Source organism: Ochlerotatus camptorhynchus, unplaced genomic scaffold (assembly GCF_037179485.1).
Source record: "Ochlerotatus camptorhynchus isolate MF236.1 unplaced genomic scaffold, CSIRO-AGI_Acam_v1.1 ptg000220l, whole genome shotgun sequence".
Classification (NCBI taxonomy): domain Eukaryota; kingdom Metazoa; phylum Arthropoda; class Insecta; order Diptera; family Culicidae; genus Ochlerotatus; species Ochlerotatus camptorhynchus.
The window spans coordinates 5,522,534-5,541,638 of NW_027040710.1; the positions used below are offsets into that span (position 1 = coordinate 5,522,534).

Consider the following 19,105-nt stretch of genomic DNA (forward strand, 5'->3'; position numbering starts at 1 on the left):
GCCCACCTGTCATAAAACTGTCCCAGCCCCCACATAATATTAATTATGTTTGTTATTAGATGAACGCGACGACGTCACAACACTCGAAAGCAACTTTGCGAAATATGCAGTAAAACCACAAGCGAAGTTATAATACCTATGTGAACGCAGTCGGGCGAATAACCGCGGGACGATACAAGTTACCATAAATCAAAAAGGCGCATGCAACATTTTCATATTTTTTCGAGCTGTAAAAAATAATAATAATAATTTTATTTATCTCATAATAATGCTAACTAATAATTTAATAATAACAAATAGTTCAGATTTAGAAATGGGTTTACAGTTTGTATTATATTTAATTATTCTTGTTAAAAACTTCAGATTAATTTTTCTTAGTTAAAGCCCATTGCGACATTGGCCTTTATTCCAGCTCTATCTAGAATAGCTCTTTCTGGCAGAATGGTTGGCATCACTTCAAGAAAACAGCTGATGATCGAACAAGAGGTCGACCGTGCACCGTCTCTGACGTCATCTTTGTTTTGTTTACGCAACTCATTTCTGGACTTTCCTGTCTGGCTTTAGTTCTATTATTTAATAATTCCACATTTTAATATTTTTTTTAAACGCAGCTATGATTTCAATTATTCGTCGCACAGTTAAGCCTATTTTTGTGAGATGTTACACAACTGTAAGCTATTTGTTTCCAATAAAATAATAACCACCGAACAGCTCGTTCGATCATTAATTTCCTCGGTTACAGAATTTTACACAGCCCACCGAGGTTCGCATAGTCGAAGTCGGTCCACGGGATGGTCTTCAGAATGAGCCTACTATCTTACCGGCGGCCACTAAAATCGAACTGATCAATGCCCTCTCGGAGACGGGTCTGCGCTCGATAGAAGTCACTAGCTTCGTCAGTGCTAAGTGGGTTCCACAAATGGGCGATAATACCGAAGTGTTCAAGGGTATCAACAAGCTTCCCGGTATTAGCTACCCTGTGCTCACACCCAATTTGAAGGGTTTCGAAGCTGCGGTTCGTAATTCGAATAGGATCCGTATTTACAAATAACGATTTGAGTATTATCTTTCAGCTTACTGCTGGCGCCGAAGAAGTCGCCGTCTTTGGAGCTGCTTCCGAGAGTTTCACAAAGAAGAATGTAAACTGTACGATCGCTGAGAGTTTGAATCGCTTCCAGGATGTTATGGATGCCGCTAAAAAGGCGCAGGTTAAAGTGCGAGGATACGTATCAACCGTTGTTGGTAAAGGATTTTTTATTAAGTTGTTTAAAATGAGACATGATGATAATTTAAATTGTAGGATGTCCATACGAAGGAAAAATTAAGCCATCTGCTGTGGTTCGTGTAGTCGATAAACTCCTAGAGATGGGATGTTATGAAATTTCACTCGGCGATACCATTGGCGTAGGAACACCAGGCACATTCTCCGAAATGCTCCGTGAAGTCACTAAAATTGCTCCTATCAACATGTTGGCCGTTCATTGTCATGATACTTACGGGCAAGCACTGCCAAACATACTCACTTCGCTGGACTTTGGAATTGCCGTCGTGGATGCGTCGGTGTCCGGCTTGGGTGGATGTCCGTATGCACGAGGTGCATCGGGTAATGCGGCCACGGAGGATGTAGTCTACATGCTGCATGGACTCGGCATCGAAACCGGTATCGATTTGCCAAAGCTAGTCAATGTTGGCAAGTACATTTGCGAGAAGCTTGGACGGCAATCCGAGTCAAAAGTTAATCGTGCTATGAGAAAAACTAATCTCAATGCTCAACTCTAAAATTGGACTGATGTGTTCAATCAATTAGCCATATGCCACTTACGGGTACTGTCAGAAATTTGTGCATTTATTTTATTTAAGAATGTATATCTTCGGTAATCACTATTGTCAAGGTGGCAACTACCTGGGACATATAACATCATCAGGGAATTTATAAAGACCTGAAAAGATCTTGGAATTGACAGGGAGTGTTGCCACCCGTTAGGGAATAATAAAAAAAAAGTTATTTTTAAATTAGTTGAAGATAACAAAGCATTAACGAATTGTTTATAAACCATAATAATTATGATGGGCATCGGGAAGAAAGTTCGAGATTTTATAGATATAATTTTTGGATATTTTTTTAAAGAAAGCGCTATAAATAAACTTTATTTTGACTACTCAACATTTTTCTTGCGTCAAACCAATCCCGCGATACCTAGAGCTGATTTCTTACTTCCGGGTGCTAACTGAAGCAGATTTCAATATCAATATCAATATCATACGGCATTTCAAATCACGTGAGAATTCAAAACCACAACCTTTGGCCCGCATGATGCCCGTAAGAACCACATTGGTCACATCCGGACATATTTCGGGTGCCCTCGAGGAAGCGGACAGAATCTGTCTTGAGTCAAAGCTTATCACCCATATTCTTGTTTTCGTTCGAACCGTATTTTCCATACAAAAAAAAGTTTTTTGTATGGAAAATACGGTTCGAACGAAAACAAGAATATGGGTGTATGATGCAAGTGCTGTTAAAACATTGAATCCTTTTTAAAAAAGCCTAAAAACATAACTGTTTTGTTTTTGGGAATAATGGGTGCAAACCTTCGTATCACGCGTTCTCATTGACTTCGTTCGGTAGCTTATTAACTAAAGTATCGTACCCAACGCATAATTTGAAGTTGTCTGCTCGATAGGCCAAAAATGGGCGATTAGGCCGAAGTAGTTCTCTACCCTAACTGTTTTGTAGTTTATTAAATTATTATTTTTTTAATGGCACTGACTTGCGGTAACTTTTTGCTAGGTGACAATTTGACTTGGTATTGTACTTCACTTTTTTTTAACAAACCACCTTGAATAGCAGAGTTCAAAAAGCACAGAAAAAAAACTGAATAATGATGCTCACTCAAAATTGGTCAAAATACATATGGAACTGGCGCAAATTGGTAAAAATACAAAAACGTTTCCTAATGATAACGCACTCGATTTTGAAGAGATACCTATTTAAAATAAACTTTGTTACACTATCATGCCTTGATGATGCAAGATAGTGGTCTACCACCCATTGTAGCACAGAAACTAAGTCCGACAGCGGTGGGTTCTCTTTTCTGTTTGTCTTGATCAAGCTTAATAACCTCTGATTACCCTCAACATGTCGCTGTATGAAGGGCCAAAAACAGATTGGGTGATATAGGCAAAGTCGCCTATACGCATCTACGGAACAGTAAAGAATCTCCTTGACATGATCGCACAATTTGTCAAAACGACGAGCCCCCAAACAGGAAGGTGTCCCTATGAGTTGGGAGAAGATCCCGCCCTTTATCCACGAAATATTATCAACAGGGAGTTGGCATTCCCACTCTCCCCGTCGCATTCCCATTGCAAGCAGTATTTGAGCGCAGATCACCATGGGTTTACTGTCAGCCGCTCTACAACCACCAATCTGCTGTGTCTCACATCGTATGTAACCGAAAGCATGTCGGATCGGGTTCAAACACCAATCAGCCTCCTTTCAGCGCTGAGCAAATTGTTCGAGAAACTGATTCTCAATCGTTTGCACAAGTTTGTCGAGGAAAACAACATTCTCCTTCCGGAACAGTTTGGATTCAGAAAGGGGCACTCCACCAATCATCAGGTGATGAATAACATCCGAAGTAACAAAGCTGTATCCAAGTCCACAGCCATGGCCTTGTTAGACGTTGAAAAGGCGTTTGACAATGTTTGGCATGATGGACTTGTGTACAAGCTTTGTAACTTCAACTTTCCTTTACATCTGGTTAGAATCACCCGTAACTACCTCCAGCAAAGGTCGTTTAAGGTATCGTTGAATGGTTGTCTTTCAGACACGTTTTCCATCCCAGCAGGTGTCCCGCAAGGCAGTCTGCTGGGCCCCTTGCTTTACAGCATTTATACTTCCGACATTCCTCCCCTCGGTGACAGTTGCGTGTTTTTCCTGTTCGCAGATGATACCGCAATAGCCGTCAAAGGAAGGATGCCTCGCGAAATAACGAACAAACTTCAACGATGCCTTAACGCCTTTGCTGATTATGCCACCACGTGGAAAATCAAAATCAATGCCTCCAAAACACAAGCGATCATGTTCCTCCATCGGCAATCGCCCAAACTGAAACCGGCTCCATCTTGTACTGTAATCATGAATGGCACAAGGGTTGAGTGGTCTGCCGAAGTAACCTATCTCGGGATGTTGTTTGATGAAAAGCTCCTCTTCCGTGCGCATGTAGAGAAAACTGTAGTAAAGTGTTCTGTCTTGGTTAGGTGTCTGTATCCGCTGATTTGCCGCAGATCCCGCCTCTCAAGGGTGTCTACAAACAAATCATAGCACCTGCGATCCTCTATGCAGCTCCGGTGTGGGAATCATGTGCACAGACTCACAGGAACAAAATCCAAATCGCTCAGAATAGAGTGCTGAGGATGGTTCTTGATCGTCCTTTCGACACTAGAATAACAAATTTACATGAAGAGGCAGGCATTGCCAAAATAGATTCCCGAATTAACGAAATTAAGACTAAATTTGCACAAAAATGTATTTTATCAGAACATGCTTTGATAAGCAGTTTGTATATAGTAGATTAGGTGTATATAGTAGTTGTAGGTTAGTTATAGTTGTAAATAGTAGTTATAAGTAGTCTCCATTTTCAAATTTAAAACAAACCAATCCCAGCAAGGTGGTCATTCTTAAAACAGGCCTGATAGGACTAGGAGCTGTAATTAATAATAATTGAAATTTCAAAGGAATTAAAGTTGAAAAGACGCATCTGTGTCACTTGATGTAGAAGCAACTTTTATACAACGTTTATAGATACATATTTAAACTCAAGCTTTATTATTTTGGTGAAAGCTCTTATACAACGTTTGTAGACACTTCTTGACAGCTGCTTTGAAATTTAGTAGAGAGTAAACCTGAGAGGCGTTTGTTGCACTCTTTTTTTTAGATACATATTTAAACTCAAGCTTTATTGTGATCCAATTTGAAATCGTTACCCAACTAACATTTTCAGCTTTCCCAACTAACATTTTCAGTTTTATAAGCCAACTTTCCCAGTGTTGTGCTGTAAAGTACACAGCAAAAAAATAATTTTGATATCACGTCAAAGTGGATGCACTATAGTTTTTAGCAAGTAATATTACACCATATTTTCGACATGATTGTATACAATCATGTCGAAAATATGGTGTAATATTACTTGCTAAAAAGGACAAAATAATCATTAATACAATGCATGAACTGACATTACGCTGCTTTTACTGCATTTGTTTATTCATGTGGTCATAAAAATTACATGAAATTTTCGACATGATTGTAGTGCATCCACTTTGATGTGATATCAAAATTATTTTTTTGCTGTGTATTATATAATTAGCTAGTCGAGAAAAGTGATTCATGTGCACTATTATAAAGCCTCTTCTCAGCGATCTTGTTGTAGAAACGCATGTAAATTTGTTTACGTCAGTTCAAAGTGTTAGCGTAGCGAAGTTGGTAGTGTCAAGGTTTGCCAATACGGTCGTCTCGAGTTTGATTCCAGTTTCCGGTGCAGGGTAATTTGGTGGTGTGCTGATAACTAATTTCGATTAATTTGATTCTCGCAGCAAAATAAACTTAATCAATTCCTCCAACAAAAAAAAAAGAAGCGTAGATAATACCCAACTAACATTTTCAGCTTTGTAAGCCAACTTTTCCAGCGTTGTGCTGTAAAGTAGCTGAAAAGAAGCTGCAGATACAGCTACAAGCAAAAGCTAGCAAAATATTTTTGGAGAGCGTTTACTCAACTTTCTCACAACCATTATTCAATTTGTCAGTCGCACTGAATAACATCAGCCAATAAACGCTAATGTCACTTCTATACACACATTAATCAACTTTCAACTTGTAGCTGCAAAACAAAGCTAACAAAGTGAATATATTACTCATTTGATGGCTTCTACACAACCAACCACTCATGCTGAATAACATAAACATCAAAAGTGCTTTTTCAACAACTAAACAACCTGTACTCAGCTTATAAACTGTGTTAGAGCAACTTCGGAAGCATTTTCACAGTCTACTAGGTTTATTTTTAGACGTGTGCAGTTTTACAGCTTTTAATCTGCTCTTTTATAACTAGTCGAGAAAAGTGAATCATGTGCACTATTATAAAGCCTCTACTTAGTGATTTTGTTGTAGAAGGGAATGTTGATTTGTTTACATAAGTTCAAAGTGTTGGCGTAGCACAGTTGGTAGTGTCAAGGTTTGCCAATGATGTCGTCTCGAATTCGATTCCAGGTTCTGGTGCAGGGTAAATAATTTGGTGATGATTTGTAACTAATTTCGATTAATTTGATTCACAGCAAAATAAACTCAATAAATTCCTTCATAAAAAAGCGTAAACAGTATTTAACCCGGCTTCAAGAGAAAGCTGTGTAGTGATTATTGGATAACCGGGAAAAGGTTGAATAAGCGCCTTTCAAGTTCACACACAACTAAACAGCAGGATAACAGCTGTATAGAAGCGTTAATGGATATGAAATAAAAGCTTCTCCCGACCGTTCCAACAGCCATAAGCAGCTGACTAAGTTCGCCAGATTTGCTTTTATAGAGGTTGAGTAAAGGTTTCCTCATATCGTATAACCACAGACAAACAGACATAACACTCGCAAGTTGTTCATCGAACAAGCATTTAACAGACTATTTAAAAGTATCGTAGTTGGTAGTACCGCCACCTGTGGCGCGCATAATCAATTCACTTGCGTTTGACGTTTACACACTACCGCCATCTGTTCAGCGGTGTGCCCACCACAGTGTACTCAACAGATGGCAGTAATGTTTTAACGACGATGTTTTACAGTGAGAAATATTCAATGTGTTATGTCTGTTTGTCTGTGGTATAACGTTTGAATACAGCTTGAGACTGTATAAATGAAATGAGTAAAGCGTTTACATTGTGAAAATTGTTAGTTGGGTATTTAACTCGACTTCAAGAGAAAGCTGTGTAGTGATTGTTGCATAATCGGGTAAAGGTTAAGTAAGCGCCTTTCAAGTTCACATACAACTAAACTGCAGGATAACAGCTGTATAGAAGCGTAAATAGATATGCAATATTTATGGAGACCATCAACCGTCGGCCTTCGAAAATTGCCGAACCCGTCCCGTCCCCTGGCACTCGAGACCAAAACCCCCCAACGAAGCAAATGACGAACGACAGGACATTCCAGAAGGTTTTACTTTAACTACTACACACGATCAACAGCCAAAAACTGCAACAGGTCAACAACAGTATTCTCACACCACTCTCTCTAATGGACCCATCCTGGGACGCCAGGATGGAGCAATACCCCTTTGATCCAACTCCCGAACCCCACCCGTGACGCAACAGATCAACACCCCAACAACCTCGAGGCAGCTTTCGTTCATATTTTCCGGAGAATATGGACGCACCAATGAAGCAGGAGATCAACCCTGGCCTTTCGGGGCCGGGGTGGACGAAACACTTTCAGGCCAAACTTTTGGAATTCGATCAAAATTTCGCGATCTGAGTGTTCAGCGAAATCATCACATCGCAAGTTCCAAAGAACTACCACGAAATTTCCAGACAGGCACTAGAACCCTTGTTGCGACCAACCCTTCCCCTCCCCTTGTAACGCCCTCTATTTTATATTTTCATAAAATATCCCTATTGTACATCGATCATTGTAGAGTAGAGATACTTTGTAGTAAACTATCTTTTATTTAAAGATTCGTAATTTAAGTATTATTTACTATTTAAATTAGAGGTAAATCTTAAATTATTTTATTTTTGAGCTAGAACGTGTTGCAGCTTCTTCTCTCAGACGACGCGGAGTGCCACTGCTCTGGTGTGGGCCCCTTGTGGCTCCGGGCTTCTTGACTAGGGGGATCCCCCGACGCGCGCCCGGCTGGAGTGCCTTGGACTCCTTGGAGCCAATCATGCAGTGGATCTTTCCACGCTCGCGAAAGAGTGACTGCTTTTGTGACCAAAAACCATCATCCGGGAAGGTCCACCCGCGGATTGTTCCTCGGAAGCCAACCATCCAGCCTCCGTCGCGACGTTGATCCTCGCAAAAGAGCGGTCCGGCTTTTCACACGAACACACATACGGCGATCACCGGAGCAAGCCTCCCACAAGATTAGCTAGCGGAACGTGCGCGTAAAACGTTAGATTAGTGAAAATGAACAACAGCAAACGAACAGCCAAGCCTGCAACCATCCTCGACTGTCATTAATCTCAAATGTTTGTTTGTTATTATTATTTTTATACGAAGCAAAAATTATATATTTATATTTTTTTTTACCTAAGCACCCACACATTCAAGCAAAACTCATGACAACAAAAATCCTTGCTATATACACACACACACACAACAGCAGCAAAACGCTATCAAAGCGGCAAAAACTATATATTTCAGTAGGTGTCAAAAAATAAAAACTTGTGTAAAATGTATTAAGTAAACTAAACTCACTATAAATCAGATAATAATACATAAAGAAAGGCAAAACATTCAAGCACGGAGAAAGTGAATCAAACAAACGAAAAACGTATGTGTCTGCGATATTGTATAAGATTTTAAGAAGAGCGCTTGTTTTTATCCCAACGCGCAAGCAAACAAAACGAATGATGATGCGAAGAATGAATCCGGTTGATGTGCAAAAACACACCGAATTTTAATTGTGAAGAATGAGAATAAGAGCTTGTTCCAACCGTCACAACAGCTAGAAGTAGCTGACTAAGTTCGCCAGATTTGCTTGTATATAGGTTGAGTAAAGGTTTCCTCATATCGTATAACATTTGAACACAGCTTGAGGCTGTATAAATGAAATGAATAAAGCGTTTACATTGCGAAAATTGTTAGTTGGGTAGTTTCGTATTGATTGTTGATTCAACTCCGTAGCATCTATGGGGCCGTTGGTGAGTCGCTGGCCTCCCGTTTAGTAGATGCTACATCAACAATATCCTTCCTTTCCCGTAACGGAGAAGATGGGCGTGGCCGGCAATGGTAATTGTCATGCTTTTCCTGTTCTGAACTTTGATTGGAGAACTATTCACTCCCAAATAGTTTCATAGTTCACTCCCAATCAGAATAAGAACATTAAAGTTGATACATGACAGTTGCCAGTATGCAATCTACGAATTACTCCGTTACACACGCACGCAACGCAACTAGCACTGTGTGGCTAGTCAAATTTATAAATTTAAAACGAGAATGCTATGAAAAAGCGCATCGTGTGTTTTGCCCCGGGGTGCATTTTTGGCTGTTTTCCTCTACTTGCATTTTATTAAGGCACTTTTGAGCAAACTGCAATCACCCTCTCATACTCTAAATTGCCTTGACCAACCTGGCACAACGATGCTATCATCCCTAGAGCACGGAAACTAATACCTTTTTGCGATGGTTACATTAAAAAAATCGAAAATTATTGAGTGCATCGAAATATGGTGCATTTACGGGTGAGTCGCGTGTTTATGAAATTTCTCAGTCGCAATCAAGGGAAACTTGGAGAACTACTGGAGAATATGGAGTACTCTATGAACTATTAACAGTCATACTAGCAAACCTGAAAAATGCGTGTCGGAACAAACTCAAACAAACAAACAAACAACGGGACAGACGTAATATGATACCTACTATTATTATTATTTAGCTTTATTTAGGAGGCTTTCAGCCTTAGGCTGGTTCGCCTCCAACGATACCTACTATGAATATGATAGGTATGAGAGATAATTCACATCCGTTTTGGGGACTTGATCAAGTCGTCTTGTAACGACAGCCCAATTGCTATGTACAGGCGCCTTGCTAATATGAGAGTTATTGAGAGCGGGACGTTATAGCCAAGAATAATAATAAAAAAAGAAGAACTACTGGGCTTCAACAAAGAATATATGGCCTGTAATTTGATGGTTTGATATTACTAATTAGTCTGCTGCAGAGTGCATCAAATTTATACTCGTTCAAAAATCTAACGCCCAGCAGACTAACGCTCTATCACAATATTATGTTCACTAAACTCCCCCCGTTTTCTCACGATGTTTCACGACCTGCCAAAATTCACCAATGCTCAGTGTCAGCACAGCAACGCGGACGGCTTTGTCCATCTGCCAGTTGGTCACTTAATTTTAGTCGAGTTTCGTTCGGTGCCGGATTAGGATCGCATTTAGCCGCGTGCGCACAATCGTCGGTACGGGGACCCCGGGGGCACGTTGTTTCACTCTAGCACACCAACGGAAACACCACGCGCGAAACAAGGAAAGCCGGTTTCAACACCAGTTCCCCAGACCGAAAGGAAAATCAGTAAAAATTGGTGAAAAGTGTGACCTGCACTGCAGCAAGATCAGAGAAAGGAATTTTCATCGGGGAACGATCAGAGCCAAATTTGAAATTCTCGGCACTTTCCAAGCGAAATTTATCGAAATAGTTAATTCAAATCTGTATTTTGTGTAACTGATCTTTAGAGCCAAATTAAGTAACGAAAATCGAATTCGAAGTAGTGCTTTAGTGCAGGGAAGAAGTTGAAAAAAAGGTCTAGAAAAATTCCCAGAAGATGATATTTCAGCATTGGCAACCGGAGCAGCAAAAATAGCTGAAGCTACAAGTATCCTAGAGTGATTCACGTCGCGAAAATTTTCGTCATTTCCCAAAACCTGTAGTAATGTAAGGTGACAAATCACTTTTCCATAAGTGAGGCAAATAAGTAAGTGGTGTCGTGTTACAGGAAAAAAAATAAAACCCAGTTAAATATAATCTCCCCCGACAAGTGAAGTAGGTATTTCACGGTCACTTCACTGCAGTGTAGTCAGTATCGGCAAAATACCAAACAGTGAGAAAAATAGAAAAGCAAATTAAAATTCGTCAAGATCGAAGTTCTGCACTATAGTGAAAGAGCCGTAAAAATTGGTTCGAAAAATTTCCTTCTTTTTCGCAACGATTTTTTACCTTCGAGGGGGCTATTTTTAAATCGAAGCATAGCATCTCTTTACAAGAGTAGCGGCCTACGGACAGTGTCAGAATAGTGCTTTCCCACTCTACATTATTGTTACGCAATTCGGCGAATGGCTCGTAACGTATAATACCGATTCTGCGATTTTCGCGGTCATCATCCGTGGCGAGGTGCCTGTTGGCGAAAGGGAGATAGTGTGAGTGAAAAGCTGTTGTTATTGTTGTTTTTGGAACATCTGAATACGCGTGCTGGCTTGGTGCGAAAGTGAAATCTGAAATTTAATGTTTCAACCCGTGAATGTAGTGAGTGGTTGTTAAGGAAGTTATGAATTATGAACCACCACATCTCCAGTCGTGTGGAAAATGTTTAAGAAGTGTGAAGAAAATATAAACAAAATCCCTGAGTTGTAAACAAGGAACAAGGAAGAACTCAACTGAATAGGGAATTGGAAAATGCGATTCTGGGATTAGTATTTAAACCGATTGGAGATAAAATAGTTTGGGTAAGTATAACTTATAAAATTCAACTTACATATTTAATTAGTTTAAACTCACTCTTTGAATTTCAAACGTACGATCAATAGCCATATTGTCATGGCGAATGTGACTTACTTACCGGTTTTTCTGTTTGACGTAAAATGTAAACGCAAGTTTCGACATGAAAATAATCAAGAATATTTTTGATTAAACATATGGAAAATGCTGGGTTCAGGGGCCTCCCTTAGCTAAGTCGGTAAAGGCGCAGCTACAAAGCAAGACCATGCTGGAGGTGGCTGGGTTCGATTCCCGGTCCGGTCTAGGAATTTTTCGGGTTGGAAAATTTATCGACTTCCCTGGGCATAGAAGTATGATTGGACTTGCCACACAAATATACCAATGCAAAAATGGTACAGGCATCGAAAGCTCTCAATTAATAACTGTGGAAGTGCATCTAGAACACTAAGTTGAGAGCACGCAATAAGCTAATATGCGATATGCAATAAGCTTGAAATGCGAAGAAGAAGAAGAAGAAGAAGAAACGCTGGGTTCGGCAATGTAATGCCATTAACTATTATCGTCAGGGAGTTAATTAAGCCCTTGAGTGCTCAACTTAGGCTAATCGACAAGGGCGTAGCCAGGTTTCGAGCTAAGGAGGGGCGAAAAAAAAATTACTATGGAAAACTTGACCGAATGCCATTTTACCGAACGCCATTCCACCGAAAGCCTTTGTGTTGCTGAGTTTGGGGGGGAACTGCCCCCTCTGGTTACGCCTATGCTAATCGATGCTCTGAAACATTATGAATAGCATGATGCATTAGACCTGTTCATTTTAACAGAAATGTTCGGGCTGCACCGGGTCAACCGTGATTACTTTTCGTCATGTTAATTTGAACTTCTATGCAAATTTTCAGAAAAATCGGTGATGGTTTAGAGGTGCTTCAAGTTAATTTTATGTTTTAAGGTAATTAACGGGTTATAATATTTGTATCTCGAGACTGAAACAACGAAAACTGCTGTAACAACTTTCATAGCAAAGCCTAATGTGTTATCTACCAACTTTGTGACCAAATTGACTATTCAAAGTGATTTTATTGAAGTTTGATTTAGTTTCATGCTCGAAGATATCTTAAAAAGTGAAGAATTTTAAAGTATTTGTTCTACGAATTTTCCAACCATATGATATAAAAATGTGTAGTCTACGGCATAATGTTCCTTATACTGTTCTAGAAATCTCGTTCAAACATAGTTTTCGTGTAGATTCCATAGATTGAGGGATAAAAGTCAGAAAAGAGGCCGTTATAGCTAAAATTCACAAGACAACAAAGCCAATAAAAGTTTCAATTAGATTAACAGATCATAGTAGCATTGCTTTTCAATGACCGCCAATGACTGTTTCATTGATAGATGATATTTTTAGAAATATGAATCCTCGGTAGACGTGTTTTTTTCAAAGGCAAGTGTCACTCGAGCCATCCAAAATGCTCATTATTTTATAAATTGCTGTTATGGCTCGAGTGACAGTTGCCTTTGATAAAAAAAAACACGTCTACCGAGGATTCATATTTCTAAAAATATCATCTATCAATGAAACAGTCATTGTTAGGTCAGTTAGATCTCACCGCTTATGTATTGTGTCCTTGCTGCTGAATCTTTGTGATCTCGATTCTCGTTGAGTCCTGTTGAATAATCGGCATATGTAGTCGAATACTCTTCTCTCTCTTTCTCTATTACTTTTCGATGTTTTTCGTATCTCTTCTCATGATTGACCGCCCACGGTTGCTACTCTGTTATTGCTTGATCAGCCACATTTACACAGAGAACCAACAAATGATGTTTGGAACATTCATTCTCAATGTGTAAAATCTGAAGATTTAATATTTAGCAATATTGTCGTGCTTAGAAGCCAACTATGTAGCTTTTGAAGAAATATTTCCGATTAGTTTTAGGAAACTATTAATAATCCTTATTTTCTGATACAGAAATACTTGTTTTTTTATATTAAGGTGAAAGTGACCTAATGAGTAAATAAAAATTTAAAAAAAATGGTTTTTTTTCTGAGACATCACTTCGGATTGGCAAAAGGTCAACATTTGCATCCTGAAGTAATGTGGCAGAGAAAACAAATTTTTATTTTTTTTATTAACTCACTAGGTAACTTCCACCTTAACAGCTAGTCTAACACTGTTTAAATATTCGCATTAGAGAAAACTAAAGTTTTAAATTAAAATAAAAGGAATAGTTTCAATAAACCTCAAGCATTACGCTTACAAGATATTATCGTAAATTATATACAATTAGTTAAGTTTTAGTAAGGTGGTCATATCAACAATCAATACGAAACTAACGATTTTAAATTGGCTCACCACTTTAGTAGCCTATTGGTCCCAAGCAAACGATTAACGCACCCTATTCTAGTGGAAATTCTATTACTACACTATGTTTGTTTTGATTCGCTATGAAAGTTTGACAGATAACATCAGGGGTGTGTGGATTCATGCAGAACATGCAGGGGTGAGTGAAATAGCTTGGGACTGCTTGGGACCGTTGTTCTGGTACTGAGTGAGCCAAAAATAATAATGATTTTCTTCGGGACCCAGTGGTCTTAGAGTTACCTCTATGGTCATATTGCTCCTATGACGAAAATTTATGCACGGTAACTGAACAAAAATGAAAAGTAACGCTAAAATATGATTGCAGATTTTGTAATAAGAGTTGATGAAGAGTTTTCGATTTGAATAGCTCAAAATGATTTGGTGAGCGACTATGTAGCGTGACGTTATAAACATTTGCATTTCTCAACTACACTACCCAACAAAAACAACTCACCAAAACGATTTGAGCTACTCAAATCGGAAATACTTGATCTATTTATCAAGGGTCTGCATTTCGATTCTGCGGAACATAACGAAATTTGCACTTTAAACATTGCAATTTTTACACGTGTAAATACATATTACACGGATAGAAATCTCCTTATACCTTTTGGCAAATTTCTATTGCTGATTATTCATAAAATGTATAAGTCAACTAATAAGCAGACGCCTTGCAAAAAGTTTATGAAGATCATGTGTCAAATAAAATGTATAAGCGGTCACACATACCTTTTATGCATTCTTTTAGGACCTATATGGTTTGTCTTACGGAATGTATAAGGCTGATGTTTGGCAAAAATGTATAAGTGAAACACATGAATAAAATAATTGATTTTCGTTTCGTGTAGAATCCAAGTAAGCATATATTTTTCGTTGGATTAGTTTTAATTGGTCCAGAATAAAAAAATATTACAGCGATGTTTCGAATTTCGAATTTCATTTAATTTCGCCTAAACCTTATATGAAACGCATGCTCCTACAATTCTTACATGAAATTAAACGCACCTTCCAAATCTGCAATTATACTTAGGGACTATTTTTATTTTTTCCAACTACAGTATAAAAACTGAAAGAAAAAACTCATAAAACGTTGTAACGTCACATAGAATGTGTCTAAGTATTTTGCTTGTATATTTCAACAAAATAGAGACAAAACTATACATGGGGCCTTCCTTAGCTTCCTTAGCGGTTAAGGCGCAACTACAAAGCACCAAGCTGGGTGCAATTCCCGGTCCGGTCTAGGAATTTCACTCATAATTCTAACATAAAGTTAGTGTGAGCTCGGATAAATAATACAGGAGCTGAAACAAAAAAACAAGACGGGTTTGACCTGATTTATACATTCTTTAGAACAGACATGACATAACTAGGGTAGACAATGTTGCAATGTATTAATTTAAATAAAACAAATTTTAATTTAGTTCAAGAATGTTGAGCTACTCTATGGCAAATGAGCAAACAACCTAGCTTCATTCGATTTGGATGAAACTTTTCACATGTCTTCTGTATGAGAGATCATGTATTTCCTACAGGTAAAGAGACCATTTTGACTTGAGACTAAACGTTATAAAGGATGTGTGTAGTCTTCTTCTTCGTCCTCGAATTTCAAGCTTATTGCGTATCGCATATTAGCTTATTGCGTGCTCTCAACTTAGTGTTCTGGATGCACTTCCACAGTTATTAATTGAGAGCTTTCGATGCCAGTACCAATTTTGCATTAGTATAATTGTGTGGCAAGTACAATCATACTCTATGCCCAGGGAAGTCGAGAAATTTTCCAACCCGAAAAATTCCTAGACCGGACCGGGAATCGAACCCAGCCACCTCCAGTATGGTCTTGCTTTGTAGCTTTGCCTTTACCTACTGAGCTAAGGGAGGCCCCAAGATCGCTAAAAGTTGCCAAATCAACCGTTACAAATGTAATTAAAGTGTTTGGGGAACGTTTGTCGACAGCCAGGAAATCTGGATCGGGGGGAAATCGAAAACCGGAAGCCACTGAGACGACAAAGAGAGTTGCCGATAGTTTCAAGCGAAACCCTAACCTCTCTCTCCGAGATGCCGCAAATAAGCTGGGTGTATCGTCTACAACCGTGCATCGAGCCAAAAAACGAGCCGGACTATCGACTTACAAGAAGGTAGTGACTCCAAATCGCGATGATAAACAAAATACGACGGCCAAAGCGCGATCCCGGAGGCTGTACACGACGATGCTGACGAAGTTTGACTGCGTGGTAATGGACGACGAAACCTACGTCAAAGCCGACTACAAGCAGCTTCCGGGACAGGAGTTTTATACGGCAAAAGGAAGGGGAAAGGTAGCAGATGTTTTCAAGCACATGAAACTGTCAAAGTTCGCAAAGAAATATCTGGTTTGGCAAGCCATCTGTACCTGTGGCTTGAAAATCAGCATTTTCATAGCTTCCGGGACTGTCAACCAAGAAATTTACGTGAAAGAGTGTTTGAATAAACGTCTGCTGCCTTTCCTGAAGAAACACGGTTGTTCCGTACTGTTTTGGCCGGATTGGCATCTTGCCATTACGGTAAAAAGGCCATGGAGTGGTACGCCGCCAACAACGTGCAGGTGGTTCCCAAGGACAAGAACCATCCCAACACGCCAGAGCTCCGCCCAATTGAGAAATACTGGGCTATTGTCAAGCGGAACCTAAAGAAGACCAAAAAAACTGCTAAGGGCGAGCAGCAGTTCAAGGCAAACTGGCTTTCTGCGGCGAAGAAGGTGGCTGTACAAAATCTGATGGCAGGGGTCAAGCGTAAGGCCCGGCAATTCGGATTTGGAAAAGCGGAAGCCTAACTGAATATTTTTCCTGAATTTTATACTAATTGAACTTGAAAAAGAAATTTAATTTGATTTTTTAAATAAACGATTTCACCGATTTACACGCGTTTTCCCTTGACCAAATTTTGACCGTATCACACTTTATATGTTAGCCGTGTATCAGCCTTATAATGCAAAAATGCGAATAAGCGGCCTTGTTGGTTATTTGGGACACCGCTATATTTTTATGAACCTTAGCAGCGCCAGAGGTGTAGTGGTAAGCGTGATTGCCTCTCACTACAAAGGGCCTAGGTTCAATCCCAGTCAGCTCCGCTGGGATGTTCTTAGGCATAAAATTCTCTGATCACAACTTCCTTCGGAAGGGAAGTAAAGCCATTGGTCCCCGGTCCATGAGTTGATGGGTTGATGTTGATTGGTAGGGTCCAGGTGTGTGGGAGATGTTTACCTGGCATCGGTACATTGGTACTTAGTACGGAAATCAAAATCGACGGAAAATAAATCAAGGAAAAACAATATTTTTATGAACCATTATTTATTTATTTTTTTCTTCATTTGAGAATATTGTGTGGTTATCAATGTAATGTTACAAAAATCGAACCCATCCCTAATAAAAATGTTATGATTATTTTGCTTGTTCGAGGTATCATACAAACCATTTGTGGAATTATTCCTATTATTTGGGTTATCGTTCGTTTTTGGTTTTTTTTTATAAGGGTTTCAAGCAGCCTTTAGCGAACGCAAAATTTAACATCGATATTTTCAATTGCTATGGACAAAATACCTGCTAACTTCGCTACTATTACCTCATCAGCCGATATTCTACTTTCGTCAGGGACAACTACGGGGGTGGCAGCGACTCTAGACATTGCCTCTGATACTGCAGGCTCGTGGAGACTCACCATGGCGTGGCCAAGGTTATGTGAATTCACAAAGTGTTGCCGAAGAGCATTGGCCTTTTCAACGGGGGTTATTAGCAAAGATGGATCCGAATTTTGGTTAGGAGAGGAAAGGGGAGGAATGGGCCTTGGCTTATTTTTCAAAAACTTTGCCATTTTCCAGAACGGCTTAGCACCATCTGGGAGAGATTGAATTTTGTTTGCAAAGTCCGCATTTCTGACATCCACCATCCTGGCTTGGATGATTTTGTTCAAACGGTTGCAATTGGTCTTCAGGACGAGCTTCAGGATAGGCTGACCAGTACGCTGGTACTGCCTACGAATCGTGTTGCGGAATCTAATGAGGTCTTTAGTGTGCCTGTCAAGGTTCAGAGTATTACGGTATTACTCACCTGTCTGGATACTGGCACATGTAGCTCCCTGGCCCGGGAAATTGCTTCATCGATAGAGCGCAGACACCAGTCAACGTCTTTGAACGATTCCGGTTACAGCGGTGTCGACGCAGTGTTGGAACTGACTCCAGTCGGCACATTGATGTTTGTCATGCATTTTTGACTTTTATACTTATTATTATGAATGGGGCGGGGCAGAACGTATCTTTTGTGTAGAACATGGAAAAAAGGATGGACTTTGGATGTTAATCTAATTGCATATATAGAGGTGTCAGATATGTTTTACAGTCAGTTGTTGGTAATTTACCAATATAATATCATCGGATGTATGTCTCCTCTTAAGCAATTTTTTTGAAAATTTTGGCTTTTGTTTTTACTTATAATTGTAAAAATTTATTCCCGAAAAAAAAAGTGGCAAATCCATGTCTTCTGTGAGTTGACGTTATAGACGGGGGAGGGGGAGAGGGGTATTTTGCATATCCAAGTCTCATTCCTCATTATGTGTTCATAAACTACGTAGACAGAGTTTAGGGGGGGGGGGGGGCTGGCAATTATCAACAGCCCATACAAATTAAAAAAAAAATGTATGGACAATTGTCTACGCATGGGGAGGGGGGGGGGGTCAAGAATCTAAAAAAATACTGTCTACGTAGTTAATGAACAGCCCCTAATTATGGTTGGCTTAAAATTTATTTCCCGGAAAAAAGTGATTGTCAAAGTCCATGTCTTTTTCGGTTGTTGTTAAGGGGGGAGGGGGTTTTACATACATAATTTTCCAAGTCTTATTCCTCATTGTGGTGGTCATGGTCACGTCGTGATCCACCTTTAGCCGCTGTCTTGGTCCTGCTTGCTGCAGGACCTAGTGCCACGCCGTCCGAAGCGGTAATGAGCAAGGGCAGGAAAGCAGCGCTGTTTTACATCTTTTCAGGTTCAAATAGAATGATGTGCAACCAATTGGTACTCGTTTATGATGACTGGGTTTGGGGAAAACGTTTAGTTAGTAAAAACAGTGACAAAATTATCATTTGCTCATTTTTCAAAAGTTTTTTGATTAAAAATTGGAAAAGCATTTATTTCAGCAGATTCGTTAAGTAATATCATAGAGGTAACTCTAATACCCCGTTCACATTACAGCGTATATCACGTAATATAGGCTGTCTTGCAATGAGCACTCATACATAGGATTTCCAGTGAAAACTAGATGTATGAGTGCTCATTGCAAGACAGCGTATATTACGTGAT

General features: G+C 39.5%; 2 protein-coding genes across 5 annotated transcripts in view; both read left to right on the forward strand.

The window, feature by feature from the left end:
- Positions 1–546: 546 nt before the first annotated feature.
- Positions 547–2,102, forward strand: Hmgcl (hydroxymethylglutaryl-CoA lyase). Its single transcript, XM_065224987.1, has 4 exons — positions 547–670; positions 743–1,015; positions 1,074–1,242; positions 1,301–2,102. The coding sequence occupies exons 1-4, from the start codon at positions 614–616 to the stop codon at positions 1,777–1,779; spliced, it is 978 nt and encodes a 325-aa protein (XP_065081059.1). The 5' UTR covers positions 547–613; the 3' UTR covers positions 1,780–2,102.
- An 8,026-nt stretch (positions 2,103–10,128) lies between these two features.
- Positions 10,129–19,105, forward strand: part of LOC135703708 (uncharacterized) — a 36,003-nt gene continuing 27,026 nt past the window's right edge. For 3 of the 4 annotated variants that reach the window (XM_065224990.1, XM_065224992.1, XM_065224993.1), the window contains exon 1: positions 10,129–11,432. The gene's annotated coding sequence lies outside the window, so the exon portion shown is untranslated. The remainder of the gene's footprint in view (positions 11,433–19,105) is intronic. The other variant, XM_065224991.1, reaches the window with a different exon arrangement.

Bases quoted from the DNA above. Each gene is read 5' to 3' on its own strand.
- Hmgcl (XM_065224987.1), top strand. From the start codon at position 614: ATGATTTCAATTATTCGTCGCACAGTTAAGCCTATTTTTGTGAGATGT. The intron at 671-742 runs GTAAGCTATTTG...CCTCGGTTACAG, and splicing joins TTGTGAGATGTTACACAACT to AATTTTACACAGCCCACCGA. The intron at 1,243-1,300 runs GTAAAGGATTTT...TTTAAATTGTAG, and splicing joins ATACGTATCAACCGTTGTTG to GATGTCCATACGAAGGAAAA.